We start from the raw sequence: 24298 nt of genomic DNA, 5'->3' as shown, positions 1-24298 counted from the left end.
TGATCACCACAGTGATTGATCACGCCCCTGTAAGGCTCCATTTAGACGTCCGCATGCGTTTTGCGGATCCGATCCATCTATCAGTGGATCCGTAAAAATCATGCGGACGTCTGAATGGAGCTTTACAGGGGTGTGATCAATGACAGGGGGGTAATCAATGACAGGGGGGTGATCAGGGAGTCTATATGGGGTGATCACCACAGTCATTGATCACGCCCCTGTAAGGCTCCATTCAGACGTCCGTATGCGTTTTGCGGATCCGATCCATCTATCAGTGGATCCGTAAAAATCATGCGGACATCTGAATGGAGCTTTACAGGGGGGTGATCAATGACAGGGGGGTAATCAATGACAGGGGGGTGATCAGGGAGTCTATATGGGGTGATCAGGGGTGATCAAGGGTGATCAAGGGGTTAATAAGTGACAGGGGGGGGGGGGTGTAGTGTAGTGGTGCTTGGTGCAACATATTACTGAGCTACCTGTGTCCTCTGGTGGTCGATCCAAACAAAGGGGACCACCAGAGGACCAGGTAGCAGGTATATTAGACGCTGTTATCAAAACAGCGTCTAATATACCTGTTAGGGGTTAAAAAAAATCACATCTCCAGCCTGCCAGCGAACGATCGCCGCTGGCAGGCTGGAGATCCACTCTCTTACCTTCCGTTCCTGTGAACGCGCGCCTGTGTGCGCGCGTTCACAGGAAATCTCGCGTCTCGTGAGAGGACGCGCCGGCGCGTTCACCCAGAAGAGCAGGGCCGCCGCAAAGACGCAATCCTGCGTACGGCGGTCCTGAGGAGGTTAATTGCCATTATTTCTTTATTTGTTAAATTGTGGTAACCTCTTTTTTTCTCTTTCAATCTTCTTAGGTCTGCTTCAACATTTTTCTGAAAACTGGCTATCTCTGATCCTATTTCGTTTCTAGGGAAATTTCTGGATTTGTTCTTGAGCTTTGTGTGTAAAAAATTCTTATCTTTCAATATTTCTGTGGTTTTAGGATTTTTCAAAAAGTATTTTTTCAAACATGTATTTTTGATAAATTTCTGTATTCCGATGTAGGTATTAAATTTGTCTAGCTTGGCCGTAGGTGCGAATTTTAGGCCTTTATTTAGGAGTGATATTTGCGCCTGGGTGAGTGTGATTTCACTCAGGTTCATAATACTACTATTTTCTTCTACCACTGGGGTTATCTCCTGTGTTCCCTGTGTCTTCTTTCTCCCTCTCCATGTCTTTTTGGGGTTTCCTGGTGTTCCTGGTAATGTGAATTGTTTCTCTTCCTTTGTTTGTGTGGTCCCAGATAACTTTCCGGTTCTTGGTGTCTCTGTATGTGAGGCGGTCTTTGTTGATATTGTCTTTTTTCTAGTCCCTGTTGTGTTTTGTTTTGTCTCAAATTGTAGTGGTGAATTTGTGATGTTTGTGGTCTTCTGTCGTGTTCTGGGTATTGTGACTGTCGGTGTCTTATTTGTGGTGAGTGATGTGGTGGAATCCCATCTAAAAAAGGTTGTTGTACTAGACTTTCATATCTGTTTTTGACTGGTATATTAAATCTAGTTTGGTCAGTCATACTATTAGTAGTTTGATCACTCTCTTCTAATCTATGTGGCTCCCTCTCATAGGAATCATATATATGCTGTCTTGGGGCATTTCTATGTTTTTTACTTTTTTTGTGTATGATTTCTTGTTTGGCTTTATCTAAGCTCTTACAAATCCTATCCTGCCAAATATCAAAATATTCATTCTTTGGTAATTGGTCCACTTATAATTTTATTTGATTCATTTTCTCTGTCAAACCTATTAGAATCTGAGATCTTCTTTTTACAATTAGTTCTACTAGGGCCCTTGATTGCATATTGAGGAGATTATCCCATTCTTGATTGAATTCCTCTCCCCAAAGGTCCTGAGCAGGTGTTTTAACTAATTGCAAACCTTTAGGAATCTTATCCTGTTCCAGATATTGTTTTAGTGTGACCTGATCTCCCAGTGTTGTCTTAGTTGTTTAAACGCTAGACTTTCTAATTCTCTAAATGTTTCAGAAGTTGATCTATTATCTGTTTGAGACGTTCTCATTGTTTCTGATGTGTCAAACAGATAAGATTCTTCTTTTTGTTTCTTATTCTCTATATAACTCCATACGTCCATATTTTGTGAGAGGAGGGGCTGAAATCGTCCTAGTGAGTGATAACTAATAGAACAAGTAATAATGTGGACGAACAGCTCACTCCCTTCACAACTCTGGAATGGGTGCTCTAGTCTCAATTGATTCACTCAAATCAAACAAAGAATTATAAATAAGGTATACTGGGACTGGCACTCCATCGTACGGAAAAGGAATCAAATAGTGGTGTTATCTAGGTAATATACAATATTTAATATGTCACATATGCTAAAAATACAAAATTATAATACTTCACAATTGCGTAAACCGCGGGAATACGAAAAAGTTACCGTGAGCAATAACCGAATATATGGATTGTGGGAAAATCGACATCCACTTGTGAGTAAAAACTTTATGTTCAATTGGATACTCCACCGAATATTTAAAAATCCGACACCTTCGAATTTTTGAAAAAGTACCTTAAATGTTTTTTCTGTGACATTGTCTTTAGGAAAATGAATATGAGAGACCATTACAAGCATAAGGATTAGACTGATTGGATAAACTATACCGTGGTATGTTCTATATACCCTACATTTCTCTCATTCAGGACTGATGTTTTCCCCTCTTTTAGGATTTTATAGATTTTTTATAGAAAATTTGGGTATTTTTAGGGATTATTGCGATTTTATTGTGATTTTATGCTGCAGCAATTGTGAAGTACTATAATATTGTATTTTTAGCTCATGTGCCATATTAAATATTGTATATTACCTAGATAATACCACTATTTGATTCCTTTTCCGTACGAGGGAGTGCCAGTCCCAGTATACCTTATTGATAATTCTTTGTTTGATTTGAGTGAATCAATTGAGACTAGAGCACCCATTCCAGAGTTGTGAAGGGAGTAAGCTGTTCGTCCACATTATTACTTGTTCTATTAGTTATCACTCACTACGACGAATTCAGCCCCTCCTCTCACAAAATATGGACGTATGGAGTTATATAGAGAATAAACAAAAAGCAGAATCTTATCTGTTTGACACATCAGAAACAATGAGAACGTCTCAAACAGATAATAGATCAACTTCTGAAACATTTAGAGAATTAGAAAGTCTAGCGCTTAACCCCTTAAGGACACAGCCTTATTTCACCTTAAGGACTTGGCCATTTTTTGCAAATCTGACCATTGTCACTTTAAGTGGTGATAACTTTAAAATGCTTTGACTTATCCAGGCCATTCTGAGATTGTTTTTTCGTCACATATTGTACTTCATGACACTGGTAAAATGAAGTCCAAAAATTATTTTTTTTTTTGCATAAAAAAATACCTAATTTACCAAAAATTTGAAAAAATTAGCAAATATCAAAGTTTCAGTTTCTCTACTTCTGTAATACATAGTAATACCCCCAAAAATTGTGATGACTTACCATTCCCCATATGTCTACTTCATGTTTGAATTATTTTGGGAATGATATTTTATTTTTTGGGGATGTTACAAGGCTTAGAAGTTTAGAAGCAAATCTTGAAATTTTTCAGAAATTTACAAAAACACAATTTTTAGGGACCACTACAGCTCTGAAGTCACTTTGCGAGGCTTACATAATAGAAACCACCCAAAAATGACCCCATTCTATAAACTACACCCCTCAAGGTATTCAAAACTGATTTGACAAACTTCGTTAACCCTTTAGGTGTTGCACAAGAGTTATTGGCAAATGGGGATAAAATTTGAGAATTTCATTTTTTTGCCTAATTTTCCATTTTAACCCATTTTTTCCACTAACAAAGCAAGGGTTAACAGCCAAACAAGACTGTATCTTTATTGCCCTGACTCTGCCGTTTACAGAAACACCCAATTTGTGGCCGTAAACTACTGTACGGCCACACAGCGGGGCGTAGAGTGAAAGGTGCGCCGTTTGGTTTTTGGAAGGCAGTTTTGCTGGACTGTTTTTTTGACACCATGTCCCATTTGAAGCCCCCTGATGCTTTGATGTTTTAGTGTTTCCATAGTCTAAGAGCCATAGTTTTTTCAGTTTTTGGGCGATTATCTTAAGTAGGGTCTCATTTTTTGCGGGATGAGATGACGGTTTGATTGTTACAATTTTGGCGTACATGCGACTTTTTTGATCACTTTTATTACCTTTTTTTGGGAAGTAAGGTGGGCAAAATTTCAATTTCATCATAGTTTTTTATTTTTTATTTTTATGGCGTTCACCGTTCGGGTAAAGTAACATGACCGTTTTATAGATCAGGTCGTTACGGACGCGGCGATACCAAACATGTGTAGGGAATTTTATTTTTTTAATCTTTAATCAGTGATAAATGTGTTTTTTGATTTTTACTTTTTTTTCACTTTTTTTTACTTTTCTTTTTACCTAGACCCACTTGGTTCTTGAAGATCCAGTGGGTCTGGTGTCTGTATAATACAGTATAGTACAATATTTAGGGTACTGCACTGTATTTTACTTACACTGAGCAGATCTATGCTTTCAGCACAGATCTGTTCAGCACCATGGACAGCAGGACGCCTGAGACGGCGTCCTGTTGCCATGGGAACCTTCCCCGTCTGCCACAACTTCGCAGACGGGGAAGGGTGAGGACGGGGCTGGCGGGGGGCTGTCTGGGAGCTCTCTCCCTCTCCCATCGGGGGGCTGCAAAGGCACAGCAGCCCCCCGATCGGAGAGGGAGGGAGCTCCCTCTTACTGTTAACTTTTTCCATACAGCGGTCCGTACGGACCGCTGTATGGAAAGGGTTAAACGGTTGACATCGCATCACCGATGTCAGCCGTTTATACCAGGGTGCCAGCAATGTGGCACCCTGGTATACCCACTGTACACCAACGATTATTCATTGGGAGGCGGGCGGGGGATCGCGATCCCGCCTGCCGCACCGCCCGCCTCCCGCACCGCCCCCACCGCCCGCAACACCCCCCCTGCACCTCCCACCGGGCTAAAATCATTCAGGGGGGGGGGGGGGGGGGGGGGTGATAAATATATATTTTGGCCACACTAAAGTTTCTGATCGCCGCGGTCAGGGACCGCAGCGATCAGAAACTGCAGAAAGCGCAACAAACTGCAGGTCTGAATTGACCTGCGGCTTGTTGCGATCGCGGACATGGGGGGGTCACGGGACCCCCCCGCGCATTTATCCGAGGTGCCTGCTCAATGATTTGAGCAGGCACCTTGTTCCGATCCCAGCCGGCCGGGCGGCAGTGATCGGAACAACACATGACGTACCAGTACGTCATGTGTCCTTAAGGACTCGGGAAACATGCCGTACCGATACGTCATGTGTCCTTAAGGGGTTAAAGGGCTTCTGTCACCACACTAAAGTCATTCGTTTTTTTTGGGCTAGTTAAATTCCTTATACTGCGATACATGAAAATATAATGGTCTTACCTACTTTGCTTCAGCAGTTTCTTATAAAAACGAACTTTTATAATATGTAAATTAGGTCTCTACCAGCAAGTAGGGCGTCTACTTGCTGGTAGCCGCCGCAAAAAACCGCCCCCTCGTCGTGTTGATTGACAGGTCCAGCCGCGATCTCCTCCTCCGGCCGGCCCTGTCAGCATTTCAAAAATCGCGTGCCTGTGTTGATTCGGCGCAGGTGCTCTGAGATGAGGAGGCTCGCCTCCTCAGCACTCCATCAGTGCGCCTGCGCCGATGACGTCTTCTCTTTCGGTGATGTCATCGGCGCAGGCGCACTGAGGGAGTTCTGAGGAGGCGAGCCTCCTCATCTCAGAGCGCCTGCGCTGAATCAACACAGGCGCGCGATTTTTGAAATGCTGACAGGGCCGGCCGGAGGAGGAGATCGCGGCTGGCCCTGTCAATCAACACGACGAGGGGGTGTTCTTTTTCGGCGGCTACCAGCAAGTAGACGCCCTACTTGCTGGTAGAGACCAAATTTACATATTATAAAAGTTAGTTTTTATAAGAAACTGCTGAAGGAAAGTAAGTAAGACCATTATATTTTCATATATCGCAGTATAAGGAATTTAACTAGCCCAAAAAAAAAAAATTCTTTAGTGGGGTGACAGAAGCCCTTTAAACAACTAAGACAACACTGGGAGATCAGGTCACACTAAAACAATATCTGGAACAGGATAAGATTCCTAAAGGTTTGCAATTTGTTAAAACACCTGCTCAGGACCTTTGGGGAGAGGAATTCAATCAAGAATGGGATAATCTCCTCAATATGCAATCAAGGGCCCTAGTAGAACTAATTGTAAAAAGAAGATCTCAGATTCTAATAGGTTTGACAGAGAAAATGAATCAAATAAAATTATAAGTGGACCAATTACCAAAGAATGAATATTTTGATATTTGGCAGGATAGGATTTGTAAGAGCTTAGATAAAGCCAAACAAGAAATCATACACAAAAAAAGTAAAAAACATAGAAATGCCCCAAGACAGCATATATATGATTCCTATGAGAGGGAGCCACATAGATTAGAAGTGAGTGATCAAACTACTAATAGTATGACTGACCAAACTAGATTTAATATACCAGTCAAAAACAGATATGAAAGTCTAGTACAACAACCTTTTTTAGATGGGACTCCACCACATCACTCACCACGAATAAGACACCGACAGTCACAATACCCAGAACACGACAGAAGACCACAAACATCACAAATTCACCACTACAATTTGAGACAAAACAAAACACAACAGGGACTAGAAAAAACAATATCAACAAAGACTACCTCACATACAGAGACACCAAGAACCGGAAAGTTATCCGGGACCATACAAATAAAGGAAGAGAAACAATTCACATTACCAGGAACACCAGGAAAGACACAGAGAGGGAGAAAGAAGACACAGGGAACACAGGAGATAACCCCAGTGGTAGAAGAAAATAGTAGTATTATGAACCTGAGTGAAATCACACTCACCCAGGCGCAAATATCACTCCTAAATAAAGGCCTAAAATTCGCACCTACAGCCAAGCTAGACAAATTTAATGCCTACATCGGAATACAGAAATTTATCAAAAATATATGTTTGAAAAAATACTTTTTGAAAAATCCTAAAACCACAGAAATATTGAAAGATGAGAATTTTTTACACACAAACCTCAAGAACAAATCCAGAAATTTCCCTAGAATTGAAATAGGACCAGAGATAGCCAGTTTTCAGAAAAATGTTGAAGCAGACCTAAGAAGATTGAAAAAGAAAAAAGAGGTTACCACAATTTAACAAATAAAGAAATAATGGCAATTAAAGAGCTACAGAAAAAAGAACAAATCTCTATTCGCCCCGCCGACAAAGGCGGAGCAATTGTGATTTTGAATACAAATAAATATAATGATGAATGTTTTAAACAACTATTAGACACAACCACTTATAAGAGATTAGAATCATACCCCACTGTGAAATATAATAAAGAATTAGGAGATTATTGTAATAGAGGCTTGGAAGTGGGCATTTCATCTAAGCAAGAATTTGATTTTATAATAGGAACACCAGGGAGACTCCCTGTATTCTATTGTTTGCCTAAGGTACACAAGAACCCAGTGGACCCCCCAGGACGTCCCATAGTATCGGGGATTGGGTCCCCGACGTCCAACTTGTCCAAATATTTGGATACGTGGTTACAACCACTAGTTAAAGATATGAGATCCTATTTGAAGGACACGACACAAGTGATCCAAATATTGGAGAAGTTAGAAGTAAATCCGAATTGGATAATGGCAACCTTGGACATACAATCATTATATACCATAATAGATCATGGTCAAGGGATTGCCGCCCTAAGAGCCATACTGGGATCCCAGGGTAATTTTAAACAGCAGCAAATAGATTTTATAATAGAAGGGGTAAAATACATCCTTGAACACAACTATTATTTTGAAGGCCATCATTACCTACAAACAAAAGGTACCGCCATGGGCACCAGGTTTGCCCCCAGCTACGCGAATCAGTTCCTGGCACACTGGGAACAGTAGTATATTGATCCACAGCATGGGGGCAGCCTGGTGCTCTGGCAAAGGTACATTGATGACGTGCTATTAATATGGAAAGAAAAAGCGGAAGAACTTGTAGCATTTATAGCAGGATTAAATAAAAATATCCATAATTTAGTGTTCACATCAAATGAGAATAGAAAAGAAATAGAGTATTTAGACCTTTTAATTACCCAGAAAGATAAAAAATACATCTGTAGTACGTTCCATAAGCCCATAGCTAAGAATGGTTTTATTTTATACTCCAGCTGTCATTTACCTAATTGGCTTCTAAATGTCCCCTTTGGCCAGTTCCGGCGTTTAAAACGTAACTGTCCGGAGAATTCCCAATTTGAGATGGAGGCGTCAACTATGAAACAAAATTTTTTAGAGAGTATCCATCCGAAACCATAGAGGAAGCACTCGAGAAAATAAGAAATATACCTAGAAGAACCTTCTTTTAACCAAAAACACAACAAACCATATCCAATAATGCAAATTTTAGATTGATCTTACCTTATTCGACTCAACATAGACAAATCGGATCAATCATCAAACGACATTGGCATCATATCTTACAAGATAAACTGTTGGGCCCATTAGTACCTATGGTACCTCAAATAACATATACTAGGGCGCCCAATTTAGGGATTAAGATAGCTCCATCGATCAAACATAAAGACAGTAAACCAAGCATAATGCACAATTGGATTGGACTAAAGGGTTTCTATAGGTGTGGGAAATGTCGTGGTTGTAAAAACACAACATTTCCTAAAAGAACTACCCAGGTTACCTCAACTCAGAACTCTTTTTCGGTAGAAATCAAACATTTTTTGACATGTGATTCTACCAGTGTAATCTATATGATACAATGTCCGTGCCGAAAACAGTATATAGGCCGGACCAAAAGAGCTCTGAAAACAAGGATTTCAGAACACCTGACAATTATAAAAAAGTGGATACATTAAACACTCTCTCGAGAGAGACACTTCAAGGAGGCCCACAATAAAGATCATAAGGGATTGACATTTACTGCTCTGGAAAGGATTGACAAAAATTGGCGAGGAGGTAAACATGTAGAGACCATGTCCAGAGCAGAATCAAGGAAAATCTATGAATTTGGAAGCCTTATCCCCAAGGGTCTTAATGCAGACTTGGAGATTTTCGGATTCCTGTAGATTTAGGTGGGTGTGCCCCTCAACAGATGAGGGGTCGTATGAATAGACACATCGTCACCTTTATAATAGATTGTCACATGTATATATGTGTAACACTTTGACATTGTTTTGTTTTGTTTTCACTTTTATTTTCTAAACACATTATAAGGATTCATATAATAGTATAAATATATATGCACTTGTTAATTACGATGAATTTCACAGTATATAATTTATAATGGATTCCCCTACAGGATATTTGTATATTGAGATGCATTGTTATAAATTTATCATTTAGCAATCTTTTTGGAAAATTTCCTTCATAGACCAGATCAATAAGACCATTGGGCACATCATATCCAAAAAACACGCCTTTGCCCAAAAAAACGCATGAAAAACACATATTTTCGAATTTTTGAAAAAGTACCTTGAATGTTTTTTTTGTGACATTGTCTTTAGGAAAATGAATATGAGAGACCAATACAAGCATAAGGATTAGACTGATTGGATAAACTATACCGTGGTCTGTTCTATATACCGTACATTTCTCTCATTCAGGACTGATGTTTTCCCCTCTTTTAGGATTTTATTGATTTTTTATTGAAATTTGGGGTATTTTTAGGGATTATTGTGATTTTATTGTGATTTTATGCTGCAGCAATTGTAAAGTATTATAATATTGTATTTTTAGCTCATGTGCCATATTAAATATTGTATATTACCTAGATAACACCACTATTTGATTCCTTTTCTGTACGAGGGAGTGCCAGTCCCAATAATGTATTAGTGTCCGTTATACATTAATATCGATGATGAGGGGGCCATTTGATAATAGCAGGAGGAGATCAGTCTCATTTGGACATAATGCAGACCATAGCATAAAGGAGTTGATATCCCATGAGGTTATAATTCCATAAAGGCATCTGTGGAGGAGAAAAAAATAATATGGTATAGAACACAGCAGGTTCCAAAACTTCACCTCCACCAGTGACCACCATTATTAGAAACCGAAACTCACAGTCTCCACAAACATCAGAGAAGTCCAATGAGTAGCAAGATGGCATCAACACATTCAGATGTCCTAAGTCATAAAAAATATAAACTCAGTATCGCCAGAGGTAGTCGGAGTAATGAAGACTCCTGGGGGATGTGTGTCCCTACTTACGATTAGTCGTCCATCTCTAAGGTAGAGCGTCCCAGCTCCTACAGAGGCCCGCTACCGTATGCGCCCCATGTCCCCCTTTTAAATACACTCCAAATAGTCAGAGTTCCTACCCACAGACAATGCACTACAATGCGTCCGCGTCGCCTACCAATTGTCGTCACTTCCGGTCTATGAAATGTATCATTTCCGGCCGATGGAACGCAGACTCGTCCTAGGTATATATGCGCATTTCCGGTCACATGTTTCCGGTACACGGAACGCAGTGGACCGCAGATGCAGTTCCGGTCACGTACAGATATAGTGAAAAAAACGCTGTCTGGATCATCAAGATACCATTTGACACCTAGATTATCTTTATTTTACTAGAGCATACAGATAACAGCCACAAAAAGCGCATGGAGAGAACTAGTGCAATAAGTGGATGTCACTGTCAAAGATGACCAGTCTCGGTGGTATAAAAGTAAAGGGAAGGAACTCAATACAGTTAGGAGGTACAGTGATTAGTGGAACCATAGTCTAGTACTGTCAATGGGCACTCTACTTAGATTGCAGAGGGTGTCACACCTAGCAATGAGACGGTCAGATTAATTGATAAAGATAATGTTAAAGTTTAAGATGCTTCCCGCATCTGGCCAGTAAAGGGATACTGAATTTTACTTTGGGCCCGGCCATATCAGACAGAGACAGCCAGGACAGGGCATCGGCTACCTTATTGGTAACAGTCAGAGAAAACAAGAGAAGGTCAATTTCTCATTAATCCCGCGGGGGGACTGGGACCGGAACCGGTGTATCCATTCACATTCCTTCTGAAGGATCTTCCTGTCCCAGTCACCCCCTCGGGGAGATGGAGGTACCAGTTCAAGAACAGAGAATCTTAAACATCTCGGGTCTCCCCCATGATGATCATTAACATGCAGTGCCACCGGGGTTGCATTCTTCTTCACTATGTCATTAACATGTTCAAGGATCCTCCTTCTCACCTCTCTCACTGTTTTACCTATATAGTCCATTGGACACGTACACTGGCAGATATAAATTGCCCCTTTACTCCTGCAGTTGATGAAATCCCTGATCTGAAAAGTCTGTCTGGTCACAGAGCACATGATAACCTTAGATGTCGAAATAAATTCACATGCCTTACAAGAGCCACATCTAAAAACACCTAAAGGTTGGCCACATCAAAGGTGGAAATAATCCGCAGTGGTTGATGTCTCTCAAGGGCTCTCTGTCTCGGGACCAGAAGGTCAGCCCGATTCTTTCCTTGGGCATGTTTGAAGGCCTCCTTCAGAACCGTCTGCGGATATCCCCTGGCCCTGAACATGTCCTGTAATCCTCTTGCTTCACTGAAGAAGGACTCGCCCTCAGAGCAGTTCCTCCTAACTCTGAGATATTTGCCTCCAACAGCGTCCCGCCTCTACAACAGCCCTCTTTTTTAGAGAAGTGCCAGATCCCTTATCAACTACGGGACCGGGGCAGGACAGACAAGGGGCAATGAATGATCTTCAGATCATCAACTTGACCTCTAGGTCTCTTAGTGCGGTGGAGATGGGGGTTCTTAAGAGGGGACTCTCGTTCGTACCTACCACAAACTTTAGTCTCTTCACATGGACTAAGGACCTCCATCTCTTCTGCAGGAGACTTAAATGGCACAAATTCTTTAAGAACTCGAACAGACAGACATGTGAGAGCCTCAAGCTGGATGAGGGGGACTTCATGGACCTCCAGATCCTTACTGAACTAGGTGAGGAGAATGCACGTGATCCAGGCAAGGGTCCTTTCACTGCATTAAAACCTAAGAGCAAAAGGATGCCACCCCCCTCAAACTACGAGTATGTTGACATCTTCCTTCAGATGGTCGTCACTGACCTTGATCGAATGGGTAAAGTCGATCCTAGGACCTTCAATCTTTCTCTTGCTGAAATGCAGGCATTGAGGTCACTGGAGAAAGATGACTCCATTATCATCAAACCGTCCGATAAAGGCGGCAATCTGGTCATTCTTGACCAGGATATCTATCTACACATGTGCCTTGACCTTTTGAAAGATAGGGATGGATATAGAATATTATCTACAAATCCTACTCCATCCTTTCTAGAGTACCTAAAACTGTTACTATTGGGGGGTCTTAACAACAAGGTCATTAGTCCATCTGAATTTGAGTTTCTCCTCCCTGCAAACCCGTGTATAGTGACTTTCTACGGATTGCCTAAGATACATAAAGGTACACCACCACTCAGGGGTCGCCCAATTGTTTCGGGGGTCAATTTCCTGACACAAAACTGTGGTGTTTACCTTGACCAGGTGCTGAGGCAGTTTGTTGTGTCCCTACCTGCATATACGAGGGACACGATGGACTTCCTTAATAAGATCGAAACACTTAATTTGGACCCTGACTGTCTACTGGCGAGTATCGACGTAGAGTCGCTCTAAAACTCCATCCCGCACCACTATGGACTTATAGCCGTTGAATACTTTTTAAGGACGAGAGGCACACACTGTGGTTTACACAACATCTTTACCTTACAGTTGTTGGAATTGACGCTCACTCATAACTTTTTTTGTTTAATGCACGTTTCTACCACCAGCCCAGGGGGACGGCAATGAGTAGTTCCTGTGCCCCCACCTATGCCAACCTCCTCCTGGACTGGTGGGAAGATACATGTGTGTTCCCTGACCAAACGGTCTGGTGGGCCGACAACATTTTATTTTGGACACGCTACATTGACGACATCTTCGTGGTGTGGAAAGGTGGATCGGGGGATTTGAAAGGGTTTGTCGCCGACCTTAATAAAAACGAAATTGGCCTCCGATTTACCTTTGAACTGGACCTTAACACAATCACCTTTTTAGATGTTCATGTGACTAAGGAGGGTGATAGGCTTGTGATGAACATACACAGGAAAGCCACAGCCACAAATTCCTTGCTACACTGGAATAGCCATCACCCTGTCCCCCTGAAATGGGGTATACCCAGGGGCCAATATCTCTGAGTTAGGAGGAACTGCTCTGAGGGCGAGTCCTTCTTCAGTGAAGCAAGAGGATTACAGGACAGGTTCAGGGCCAGGGGATATCCGCACAGAAGGTTCTGAAGGAGGCCTTCAAATATGCCCAAGGAAAGAATCGGGCTGACCTTCTGGTCCCGAGACAGAGAGCCCTTGAGAGACATCAACCACTGCGGATTATCTCCACCTTTGATGTGGCCAACCAAGACGTGATGAGTCTTTTAAAGAAATATTGGACTATTTTGCGGATGGACTCTGATCTATCCGATGTTGTCACCGAGCATCCCACCGTCACGTATCGGCGCGGAAAAAGTATTAAAGATCGCCTTGTACACAGCCACTTTACACCCCCAGCCAAAACTGGCACATGGCTGGATCGGAAACCTTTAGGTGTTTTTAGATGTGGCTCTTGTAAGGCGTGTGAATTTATTTAGACATCTATGGTTTTCACGTGCTCTGTGACCAAACAGACTTTTCAGGTCAGGGATTTCATCAACTGCAGGAGTAAAGGGGCAAATTATATCTGCCAGTGTACGTGTCCAATGGACTATATAGGTAAAACAGTGAGAGAGGTGAGAAGGAGGATCCTTGAACATGTTAATGACATAGTGAAGAAGAATGCAACCCCGGTGGCACTGCATGTTAATGATCATCATGGGGGAGACCCGAGATGTTTAAGATTCTCTGTTCTTGAACTGGTACCTCCATCTCCCCGAGGGGGTGACTGGGACAGGAAGATCCTTCAGAAGGAATGTGAATGGATACACCAGTTCCGGTCCCAGTCCCCCCGCGGGATTAATGAGAGATTGACCTTCTCTTGTTTTCTCTGACTGTTACCAATAAGGTAGCCGGTGCTCTGTCCTGGCTGTCTGTCTGATATGGCCGGGCCCAGAGTAAAATTCAGTATCCCTTTACTGGCCAGATGCGGGAAGCATCTTAAACTTTAACATTATCTTTATCAATTAATCTGACCGTCTCTTTGCTAGGTGTGACACCCTCTACAATCTAAGGAGGGTGACAATTGACAGTACTAGACTATGGTTCCACTAATCACTGTACCTCCTAACTGTATTGAGTTCCTTCCCTTTACCTTTATGCCACCGAGACTAGTCATCTTTGACAGTGACATCCACTTATTGCACTAGTGCTCTCCATGCACTTTTTGTGGCTGTTATGTGTATGCTCTAGTAAGAGAAGGATAATCTAGGTGTCAAATGGTATCTCGATGTTCCAGACACCGGTTTTTTCACCATATCTGTACGTGCGGTCCATTGCGCTTCATTGTCCGGAATCACGTGACCGGAACTGCATCTGCGGTCCACTGCGTTCCATGTACCGGAAACATGTGACCGGAAATGCGCATACATACCTAGGACGAGTCTGCGTTCCATCGGCCGGAAATGATCCATTTCATAGACCGGAAGTGACGGCAATTGGTAGGCGATGCGGACGCATTGTAGTGCATTGTCTGTGGGCGGGAACTCTGACTATTAGGAGTGTATTTAAAAGGGGGACATGGGGCGCATACGGTAGCGGGCCTCTGGAGGAGCTGGGACGCTCTACCTTAGAGATGGACGACTAATCGTAAGTAGGGACACACATCCCCCAGGAGTCTTCATTACTCTGACTACCTCTGGTGATACTGAGTTTATATTTTTTATGACTTAGGACAGCTAAATGTGTTGATGCCATCTTGCTACTCTTTGGACTTCTCTGATGTTTTTGGAGACTGTGAGTTTCGGTTTCTAATAATGGTGGTCACTGGTGGAGGTGAAGTTTTGGAACCTGCTGTGTTCTATATCATATTATTTTTTTCTCCTCCACAGATGCCTTTATGGAATTATAACCTCATGGGATATCAACTCCTTTATGCTATGGTCTGCATTATGTCCAAATGAGACTGATCTCCTCCTGCTATTATCAAATGGCCCCCTCATCATCGATATTAATGTATAACGGACACTAATACATTATTATTGGTGGTCCGCACCCAAATTGCGGATATCACTACATCAATATTGGTATCCGATATCTATGATATCAATTGAGTTACTTACCCCCTGATGATCCCACATAGTGGGGGAAACGCGTTGGAGTATTCTTTTACGTCTATCTACTTATAGGGTGTAACTTACTACATATACCTTGATGCACTGTGTACCTTGTTGACTGTCATAATACAGTACTAGGGCTGTATACAGAGTCCATCAATTTACCCTATTTTTTTTATAGGGGAGAGTATATGTATAGTATTTCTTTTTTTGTTTTTTCATTTCTTATCCTCCACTTACAGGCACCTATTCAACCACTACCACTGTGTTAAGGCTGTTGTAGGATCTTTTTAGTCCAGGTTCGAGGACAGGGAGTCCCCACCATCAGTGGTCATCCCTGGGCTGAGCACTAGACTAGGGCGAGACTATAGGGACAGTTCTCCCCACCCCTCAGGATATCTTTGTAGCTGCCTGCTGTGGAACCATCTGAGTTTATTCTCAGTGATTTTTGGTCTGTGTGTCTAATTTATTTATTTTAAGGATATTCAATTAAAGCTTATTAATTTTAAGGGTTACACTAATTGCTGGAGCTAGATTTATGTATATTAACCCTGATTTAGACTGTATCTCTACCTGCTGGACTAGAATAGAGCATTTAGCTCTTAGACTGCGATGGGATGAGGTCTACAGCGGGGTGACCCTAGGAGGCAGGGAAGACAGAGTTGGCCTATATGCCGATGATCTGATTCTCTTTATGGACAGGATAGATCATTCGCTGCCCAGAGCAGAGAACGGAGCAGGGAGAGTGGTGGCTGGAGGACTCAGGGTTTCCCGGGGTCCGTCCGCCACCAAACGCTGCTCCCATACAAGTGAAAGGGAGCGCACCGCGCTGCCCCTGCTCCTATTCATTTCTATGGGGCAGACGGAAATAGCTCGGCTATTTTCAGCGGCCCCATTGAAATGAATGGAGGGCGGCTGCGCAGTGCGCCCTCCATTAATTTCCACACTCCGTTCTCGTTGTAGTGGCAGTTCCCAGAGATGGGACCCGCACCTATCAGACAATGGGGGCAAATCCTAGCGATATGCCCCTATTGTATGTGATGGCAAAACCCCTTTAATACGCCAAATAATCACATAATAAATGTCGACCTATTTATCAAACTGGTTTTGTCCTCAATTGTCTGCAACAGGCCAAAGTTATTATAACTTCAGAAATCCAGTTGTTTGTTGGCATTACTGTGGAGTAAGTTGGGTTTTGGCCTTATTTATCATAGGAATTGTCTAAAAAATGTGATACCATGCCTGTGCTAAATTCAACAAGTGCTGTCTACCAAAATTTGCACACAGACTGTTACCTTTACACAAATAGCCAAATTTAAAGGCAAACTTCTATTTATCCCCTGCTGAATGTGGGCCTCGTGCCTCAGCAGTCAGGGCCCCCGCTCTGTAACTTTATGTGGTCTACCACTTTGTGGCTGAGGTGCTGTGGTTTCTAAATACTTCCACTCACAGCTGATTGTAAAATATCTAGGAGGGAAATAGTGGCATCTAGGGATGAGCGAATTGACTTCGGATGAAACATCCAAAATCGATTTGCATAAAACTTTGTTCCAATACTGTACGGAGCAGGAGCTCCATACAGTATTAGAATGTATTGGCTCCGATGAGCTGAAGCTATCGCTTCGCGAAGCCAATACATTCTAATTCTGTACGGAGCTCCTGCTCTGTACAGTATTGGAACAAAGTTTTATGTGAATCGACTTTGGATGTTTAATCTGAAGTCGATTCGCTCATCCCTAGTGACATCACAATACAATACCATGCTCGACTTTACTGAACTTTTTAGAACGGCCCATTCATTCACAAATGTTAGTAAAAGCAGGCTGCATGACTAGGGACTGGATTTTATACACCTGTGACAATGGGACTTAATGAAATACCTGAATTCAATAATCAAGACACATGTACCAATACTTTTATAGAATATATACCAATCTTTATAATGCTGCTTGTGATGATTATGAGATTACTGCAGAAAAGTGATCTGTACAGAGGTTTAGTGGCCAGAGTGAATACTTCAGAATTTCAGGATATATTTATTTTCTAATATACATAGCAACATGGAAAATGAAAAAAAAAAAAATCTTAAAATTTGGTTTACATGGTTTGTTAAAGTTATTTTTTTTAAAGCAGGGAAGGCATCAGAATAATAATAAAAAAAAAACTTGTACTCACTACCCTGAAACCTCCGACCCTCTCTGCCACTGCAACCATTACATCATGTTTTTGGCTGCAATGATGACATGCCTGTACACCACAAATGACCACTGCAGACAATCACTCACCTCAGCAGATTGGCTACAGCGGTCACATACTCTTTACAGTCATGTCACTACCGCAGTCAGGAAAACAAAGCCCAGCAGGAAAGATTAGGGTGCCTTCACACGCGGCAGATTTTGTGACAGAAAATTCTGCAACTGAAAATCCATGTGCTTGCTGTCCCGTTCAAATGAATGAAACTGATTTTCAGTTGCAGAATTTTCTGCCACAAAATATGCAGCGTGTAAAGGCACCCTTACATCTGGAATGTGGAAGGTTTGACATAGTAAGGATCAGTTTTTATATGCAGTATGTGCTTCCGCAAGGAAGTATATTTGTATTTAGTCTGTAAATGATTAATGAACTACCTCCTCCTTTGGAAACTGCTTGTCCAGTTTGAGTGATAGGCGATGTAACACCAACGGGTGGGTTTTTTCCTTTCCGCAATGGCTGTCCCAGACTGACAGGTTTCTTTATATCAGATTTTGGACTATCATCATTCTTTTCTCTGCGCCAGCGGGATGAACCATGCTCTGACTTTAAGCTTCCACTGTCATACTCCATCTTGCGAGGACCACGTTCTTCTGATTCACTGTGCCAGCTTAATCCACTCTCGGCCAGTGACCGCTTTTCAGAATCCGTGCGTAGCTGTGGGGGAAGTATAGACCTTTAATGCAAGTTTTGTTAACTGCTTAACATATTAAAGTACATGTAATAGAGTTGTGTTATTTCTGGAAAATGTAATAGTAAAACCCTTCAACTTCCTTTTTGATTATCAAAAATATCAGAATACCAGCATACACTTGTATTATTTCCAGTAAAAAGGGATATCTGATGAGCTCATTATAAAAAAAGGTTCCCAATTGATGAGAAAAATGGATGATAATGAATCTTTCATGGATCCTGTAAAAACAGAAGGCATGACAACAGTATGAACAGAACCTTACTGTCATGGACGTACCGAGACATACAGATGTCCCGGAAACAGTGAGTGGCAGGAGATCTGTGAGACTGGCAACACGTGGTTTGATCTGACAGGTTTCCCTTGTGGATCAATAGGTGTCTGTGTTGTTTCTGGTAATGGCCACACCCCTTGCCTCCAGGTGTTGCTTATGTGGTCATTTAACCTTCCTTATTTATAGTTGCTTCTCCCACTATGCTGTGCGGTTTAAAGCTTCTGTAGCTGTGGATAGTTTGTAGTTGGATCTCGGCTGAGTTCCTGGTGCTTCCATAGCCATAGCCATAGTCATTCCCTTCCCTTTTTGTATTTTGTTTGGGTTTTGTGTGTTGCATTTCCCTATTGTTTGTATTAGGGCTGAAGTAGACTCCTGTTCGTACTTCCTTTTGGAGGAACAGGTAGTCTCGTCCCTGCCATTAGTACCAGGGTCCTATTGGGCTAGATAGGAGTCTAGGTATTCCTGCGTATGATCTCACCTACCTTTGGGGTCTGTTCATACTAGTAGTCAGTCAGGATTTTGGTTATGGTTTTCACTAGGAGGTGTCCATCTATCTTCCCTAGTTCTCAGGCCCGATTCCCTGTTTCCCCTTTCCCTCCAATGCTCGGTGTGGTGTTTCCCTCCCACACCGAAGCGTGACACTTACAATCCCAATCAAGTGCCAAATTATCAAATGCTAACGATTACCAGAGTGTCACAAAATAGATATATAATATAACTACCTTTTACAAATAATGGCTTGTGGGCCTTCAGTCCCAAAAAACCTGAACTTATTCAACCAAATATTTTTATTATCTGTGATGCATTGCCTTACTGTTTATAGAGCTGCACTGATCTGTGTCGGTTTCTGTTCTTATTAAGATTGGATTGACCCACTGCACTGGGGAGTTGATGAATCCCCAAATGTGCCCCCAAACCAAGAGTGCTCCTTCATCAGTCCCACAAACTCTGTGCAGCACAAAGCGTAATTTATAAATAGCACTTTTCATCTCATTCATATGACCATATAATAAACTGAGCAGTGTATTTCATGGCTGCATAGCTAGATTAAAGGGTGACCTAATGTTTTCTACTTTTACCTCTGTCCCCCTTACCCATAACTTTTCTACCAGCATTAGCATGTCACTCTGTGCAGCAAGTGAATTTCTGGTGGCCAGCTCACAGCATGCAGTTAAGGTAGCACAGTGGCAGTAACAGGAGATTACTCAGTCAGTGTGGTGTCCCCACTCTCACAGACATGAAAGTAGGAAAGTAAGCCTTCCTATCCTGAATCTGCATATGATTAAACAGTACCTGTGGCCCTCCATTCAGGGGTGGATATACATCCAGTGTGGCACATTGCCTATGTTTGAGTGTGTTGCGTATGTCCTATGTGTGGTTGGTATATATCCATGGTGTGGCAAGGTTTCCGCTGCTATATGGAATATTTGACTGAAAATCCTCAAATGTAGGAAACTTCTGCACCTTCGCCTAAATTTAATTTTTCCTGGGGTGTAGCCCGGGCAGTGTGTTGGAACTCTTGACCAGGCAAGCAAGGGTGAAAAATTTGACTCTCATTAGTCTGCAAATGTAGCACACTTTTGTGGCTTCACCTAAATCTAATTTCTCTGGAGTGTGGCCAGTGCGGTGGGATTTATAACTACTCAAAGTCCTCTAAACAGCGGCCATTGGTTCTTCTAAGAAGCTGCCTAACACTCTTGAAAATGAAAATGGTTGAGGCCCATAAAGCAGGAGAAGGCTATAAGGTAACAATTCGTTTTCAGGTTGCCATTTCCTCAGTTCAAAATGTAATAAAAAAAATGGCAATTAAAAGGAACAGTGGAGGTCAAGAGAAGGTCTGGAAGACCAAGAAAATTTTCAGAAAAAGCTGCTTGTAGGATTGTTGCAAATGAGATACCCCGCTTGACTGCAAAAGACCTTCAGGAAGATTTAGCAGAATCACGAGTTGTGGTACATTGTTCTACTGTTCATCGATACCTGAACAAATAGGGTCTTCATGGAAGAGTCATCAGAAGAAAACCTCTCCTATGTCCTTACCACAAAATTCAGCTTTTAGAAGTGCAAAAGAACATCTAAACAAGCCCAATGCATTTTGGAAACAAGTCACATAGAACTCTTTGGCCACAATGAGCAAAGGTATGTTTGGAGAAAAAAAGGGCACAGAATTTATCGAAAAGAAGACTTCTCCAACTCTTAAGCATGGGGATGGATCAATCATGCTTTGGGTTTGAGTAAAATGTAGAGCAGATAACCAGTGGCACTACACCAAACCTAAAATTGTCAGGATGCAACTGCCGAGGAGTGGTGCCTCACGGAGGTGCTCAGCTTGTAGCTGCAGTGAGCATATGTGATAAAAAGAAAAAGAAAACAAAACGAGCGGCACTCACCGTTGATAGGCAGGTAACTTTATTCCATGGCAGGAGGGGGGTGCAAGGGTTGCAGATACAGCAGCAAGTAAGCAACAGCCGTTTCGCGCGTGTATGCGCTTCTTCTGGCCAGAAGAAGCGCATACACGCGCGAAACGGCTGTTGCTTACTTGCTGCTGTATCTGCAACCTTTGCACCCCCCTCCTGCCATGGAATAAAGTTACCTGCCTATCAACGGTGAGTGCCGCTCGTTTTGTTTTGTTTTTCTTTTTATCACATATGCTTTGGGTTTGTGTTGCAGCCAATGGCAAGGGAACATTTCACAGGTAGAGAGAAGAATGGATTCAATGAAATTCAAGAAGCAAATATAACACAACTGTAAAAAAGCTGAAGTTGAAAACAGGATGGTTTCTACACATAGATAATGATCCTAAAAACTCAAAATCTCAGACTACCTAAAAAAGCTGAAGGTTTTACCACAGTCCCCTGATCCGAACATCATTGAAAATCTGTTGACAGACCTCAAAAGTGCAATGCAGCCAAGACGGTCCAGGAATCTTACAGAACTGGATGACTTTTGCAAGAAAGAATGGATGAAAATCCCTCAAACAAGAATTGAAAGACTCTAGGCTGGCTACAAAAAGTGTTTACAAGCTGTGATAATTGCCAAAGGGGGTACTAGGTACTAACCATACAGAATTCTCAAAGTTTTGCTTCGGGCCCTTTTCCTTTTTTGTTATTTTGAAAATGTAAAAGATGAAAATAAAAAACAGTTTTTTCTTAAGGTACAAAGAGAATGTGACATCTTTAACTTTGTCTTTTGGAGATCATTTCATCTTCAACTTGCTTAACTGTTCACAGCAACAGTAATTCTGACAAGGGGTGCCCCACATTTTGCATGCCACTGTACATCTATAGATTACACAAATAAATATGCATATAATATCCAAAACTTCATAAGTTTTAAACATCATAAATGCCTATGTACTATGAATTTGAAATACCACAAATTATTTTCCCTACCTTAGCCAAAAATACTTCTTAAAGAAAGTCCCTCACAGCAAATTCACTGTTAAACCAGGTAGAATTCCTTATCGGGTATTTCAGATATTTTGTAGATATTTTACACTACAATATTGCTAAATTCAAGAAGAAAAAGTACTTTTAAGGCTACTTTCAAACTGCCGTTTCTAGGTCCGCCTGTGAGATCCGTTTCAAGGCTCTCACAAGCGGCCCCAAACGGATCAGTTTAGCCCCAATGCATTCTGAATGGATGCGGATCCGTTCAGAATGCATCAGTTTGGCTCCGTTCCGCCTTCATTCCGCTCTGGAGGCGGACACCAAAACGCTGCTTGCAGCGTTTTGGTATCCGCCTGGTGGTGCTGAGCCAAACGGATCCGTCCTGACTTACAATGTAAGTCAATGGGGACGGATCCGTTTAAATTGACACAAATATGGTGCGATTGTAAACGGATCCATCCCCCATTGACTTTCAATGTAAGTCAGGACTGATCCGTTTGACTTACACTTAGACTTACGGATACCAGCGTTTGCATTTATAGGTGCAGATCCGTCTGTGCACATACCAGACGGATCCGCACCTAACGCAGGTGTGAAAATAGCTTGAGCGGCCTGAGGAAGCGCGATCCCACGCGCGAAACGGCCGTCGCCGCCTGCAACAGTGTGTCCGCCCCTGGATCCCCAATGTTACAACTTCTAAGGAAGCTTCAATAAAGACATCGCTTGTATCCTGGTGAGTGCCGCAACTTTGTTATTCTCTCCTCTCTACATGGTGAACTTTGCCTTGCGCTTACTATTGCTGAGCACCACCTATTGGATATTCCCATACCACATGCTTGCAGCTGACTCGTACAGCGGTCGCATCAGTGGGGGCAGTGCCGCCTCGTTTTCTCTTCTCTCCTCACGTTTAGCTTAATCTATATGCTATAGCCAAAGCCAAAGCCACCCTTGCTCCTCTTGCTTCCTCTGCCATTGCCTCCCTCTACTTGATTGACAGGACTAGGCATGATAATTATGCAGGCGCCTGGCAAAGGAAGCAGGAGGAACAAGGGTGCACAGAGTGACTAAGCAAAAGCTATCATTACATTTAGCTCAGCTATACCTACAAAGTGATTTTTCCTGGTTTAACAGCAAATTTCCTGGCAGCAAACCACCGTGCCACTTCCTTTAAAAATGCTATGAAGAGAATTTTAACTATTTTAAATATTTAGTGTGACCGCTGTGTATTTTAGATTAGTGTATACAGAACCCCAAATGAAAGTGTTTTTATGTTCATTCTTACAGCAATAGTTGAGCTTCGTCGCGATGCAGTTGGCGTGGATGGTAAAGAGGTAAGAGAAGAACTGGCGTTGCATTCCTCGGAACTAAGGTTTCCTGAAGCATCACTCAGACCACTGCTTATGGAACTGCTCTCATCCCAACTGTGAAAATAATACAGGTATGTAGTTATCAGTGATAACAACTTGTGTAAATTATTCCCAAAAGTTTCACTTAACACATTAGGGACCAGGCCGTTTTTCCTTAAATTTGACATGTGTCACTTTATGTGGTGATAACTATGAAATCCTTTTACTTATCCAAACCATTCTGAGATTGTTTTCTCTCAATACATTGTAGTTCATGATAGTGGAAAACCTTAGTCGTTATAATATTCACCTTTATTTATTAAAAAATCCCAAATTTACAGAAAATTTAGAAAATTTGCAATTTTCTAAATTTTCATTTCTCTGCTCATTTCCCATATGTCCACTTTCATGTTTGCATAATTTTGTAAATGTAATTTTATTTTTTAAGATTTTATAAGGCTTAGAATTTTAGAAGTACATTTAAAAATTTTTTAGAAAATTACCGAACTACACTTTTTTAAGGACCACTTCAGTTATGAAGGCACTTTGTGGGGTTTACATAGTGGAGACCACCCATAACTGACCCCATTGTAGAAACTGCACCCCTCAAGTTATTCAAAACTGATTTTACAAACTTTGTTAACCTTTTCAGTGTTCCAGAAGAATTAAAGGAAAAGGGAGATGACATTTTTAAATTTAACTTTTTTGGCAGATTTTCCATTTTAATTCATTTTTTCCTGTAACACATTCAAGGGTTAACACCCAAAATATTTATTACTCCGATTCTGCAGTTTACAGAAACACCCCACATGTGGTCGTAAACTGCTGTATGGGCACACGGCAGGGCGCAGAAGGAAAGGAGCGCCACATGGATTTTGGAGGGAAAAGTAGAAACTCCAAAAAAGTGACCTCATTTTGGAAATTACGGG

The 24298-nt window shown here is 41.8% G+C and overlaps 1 protein-coding gene across 1 annotated transcript in view; it reads right to left on the bottom strand.

The window, feature by feature from the left end:
• Positions 1-24298, bottom strand: part of NAV1 (neuron navigator 1) — a 689603-nt gene that overhangs the window by 458659 nt on the left and 206646 nt on the right. The window contains 2 exon segments of the mRNA XM_040424146.1: positions 18050-18329; positions 23306-23444. Coding sequence (XP_040280080.1) covers positions 18050-18329; positions 23306-23444 — 419 coding nt within the window.

This window comes from Bufo bufo, chromosome 3 (assembly GCF_905171765.1).
Source record: "Bufo bufo chromosome 3, aBufBuf1.1, whole genome shotgun sequence".
NCBI classification, from domain to species: Eukaryota; Metazoa; Chordata; class Amphibia; order Anura; family Bufonidae; genus Bufo; species Bufo bufo.
This window is presented reverse-complemented; position numbering and strand designations above follow the sequence as displayed.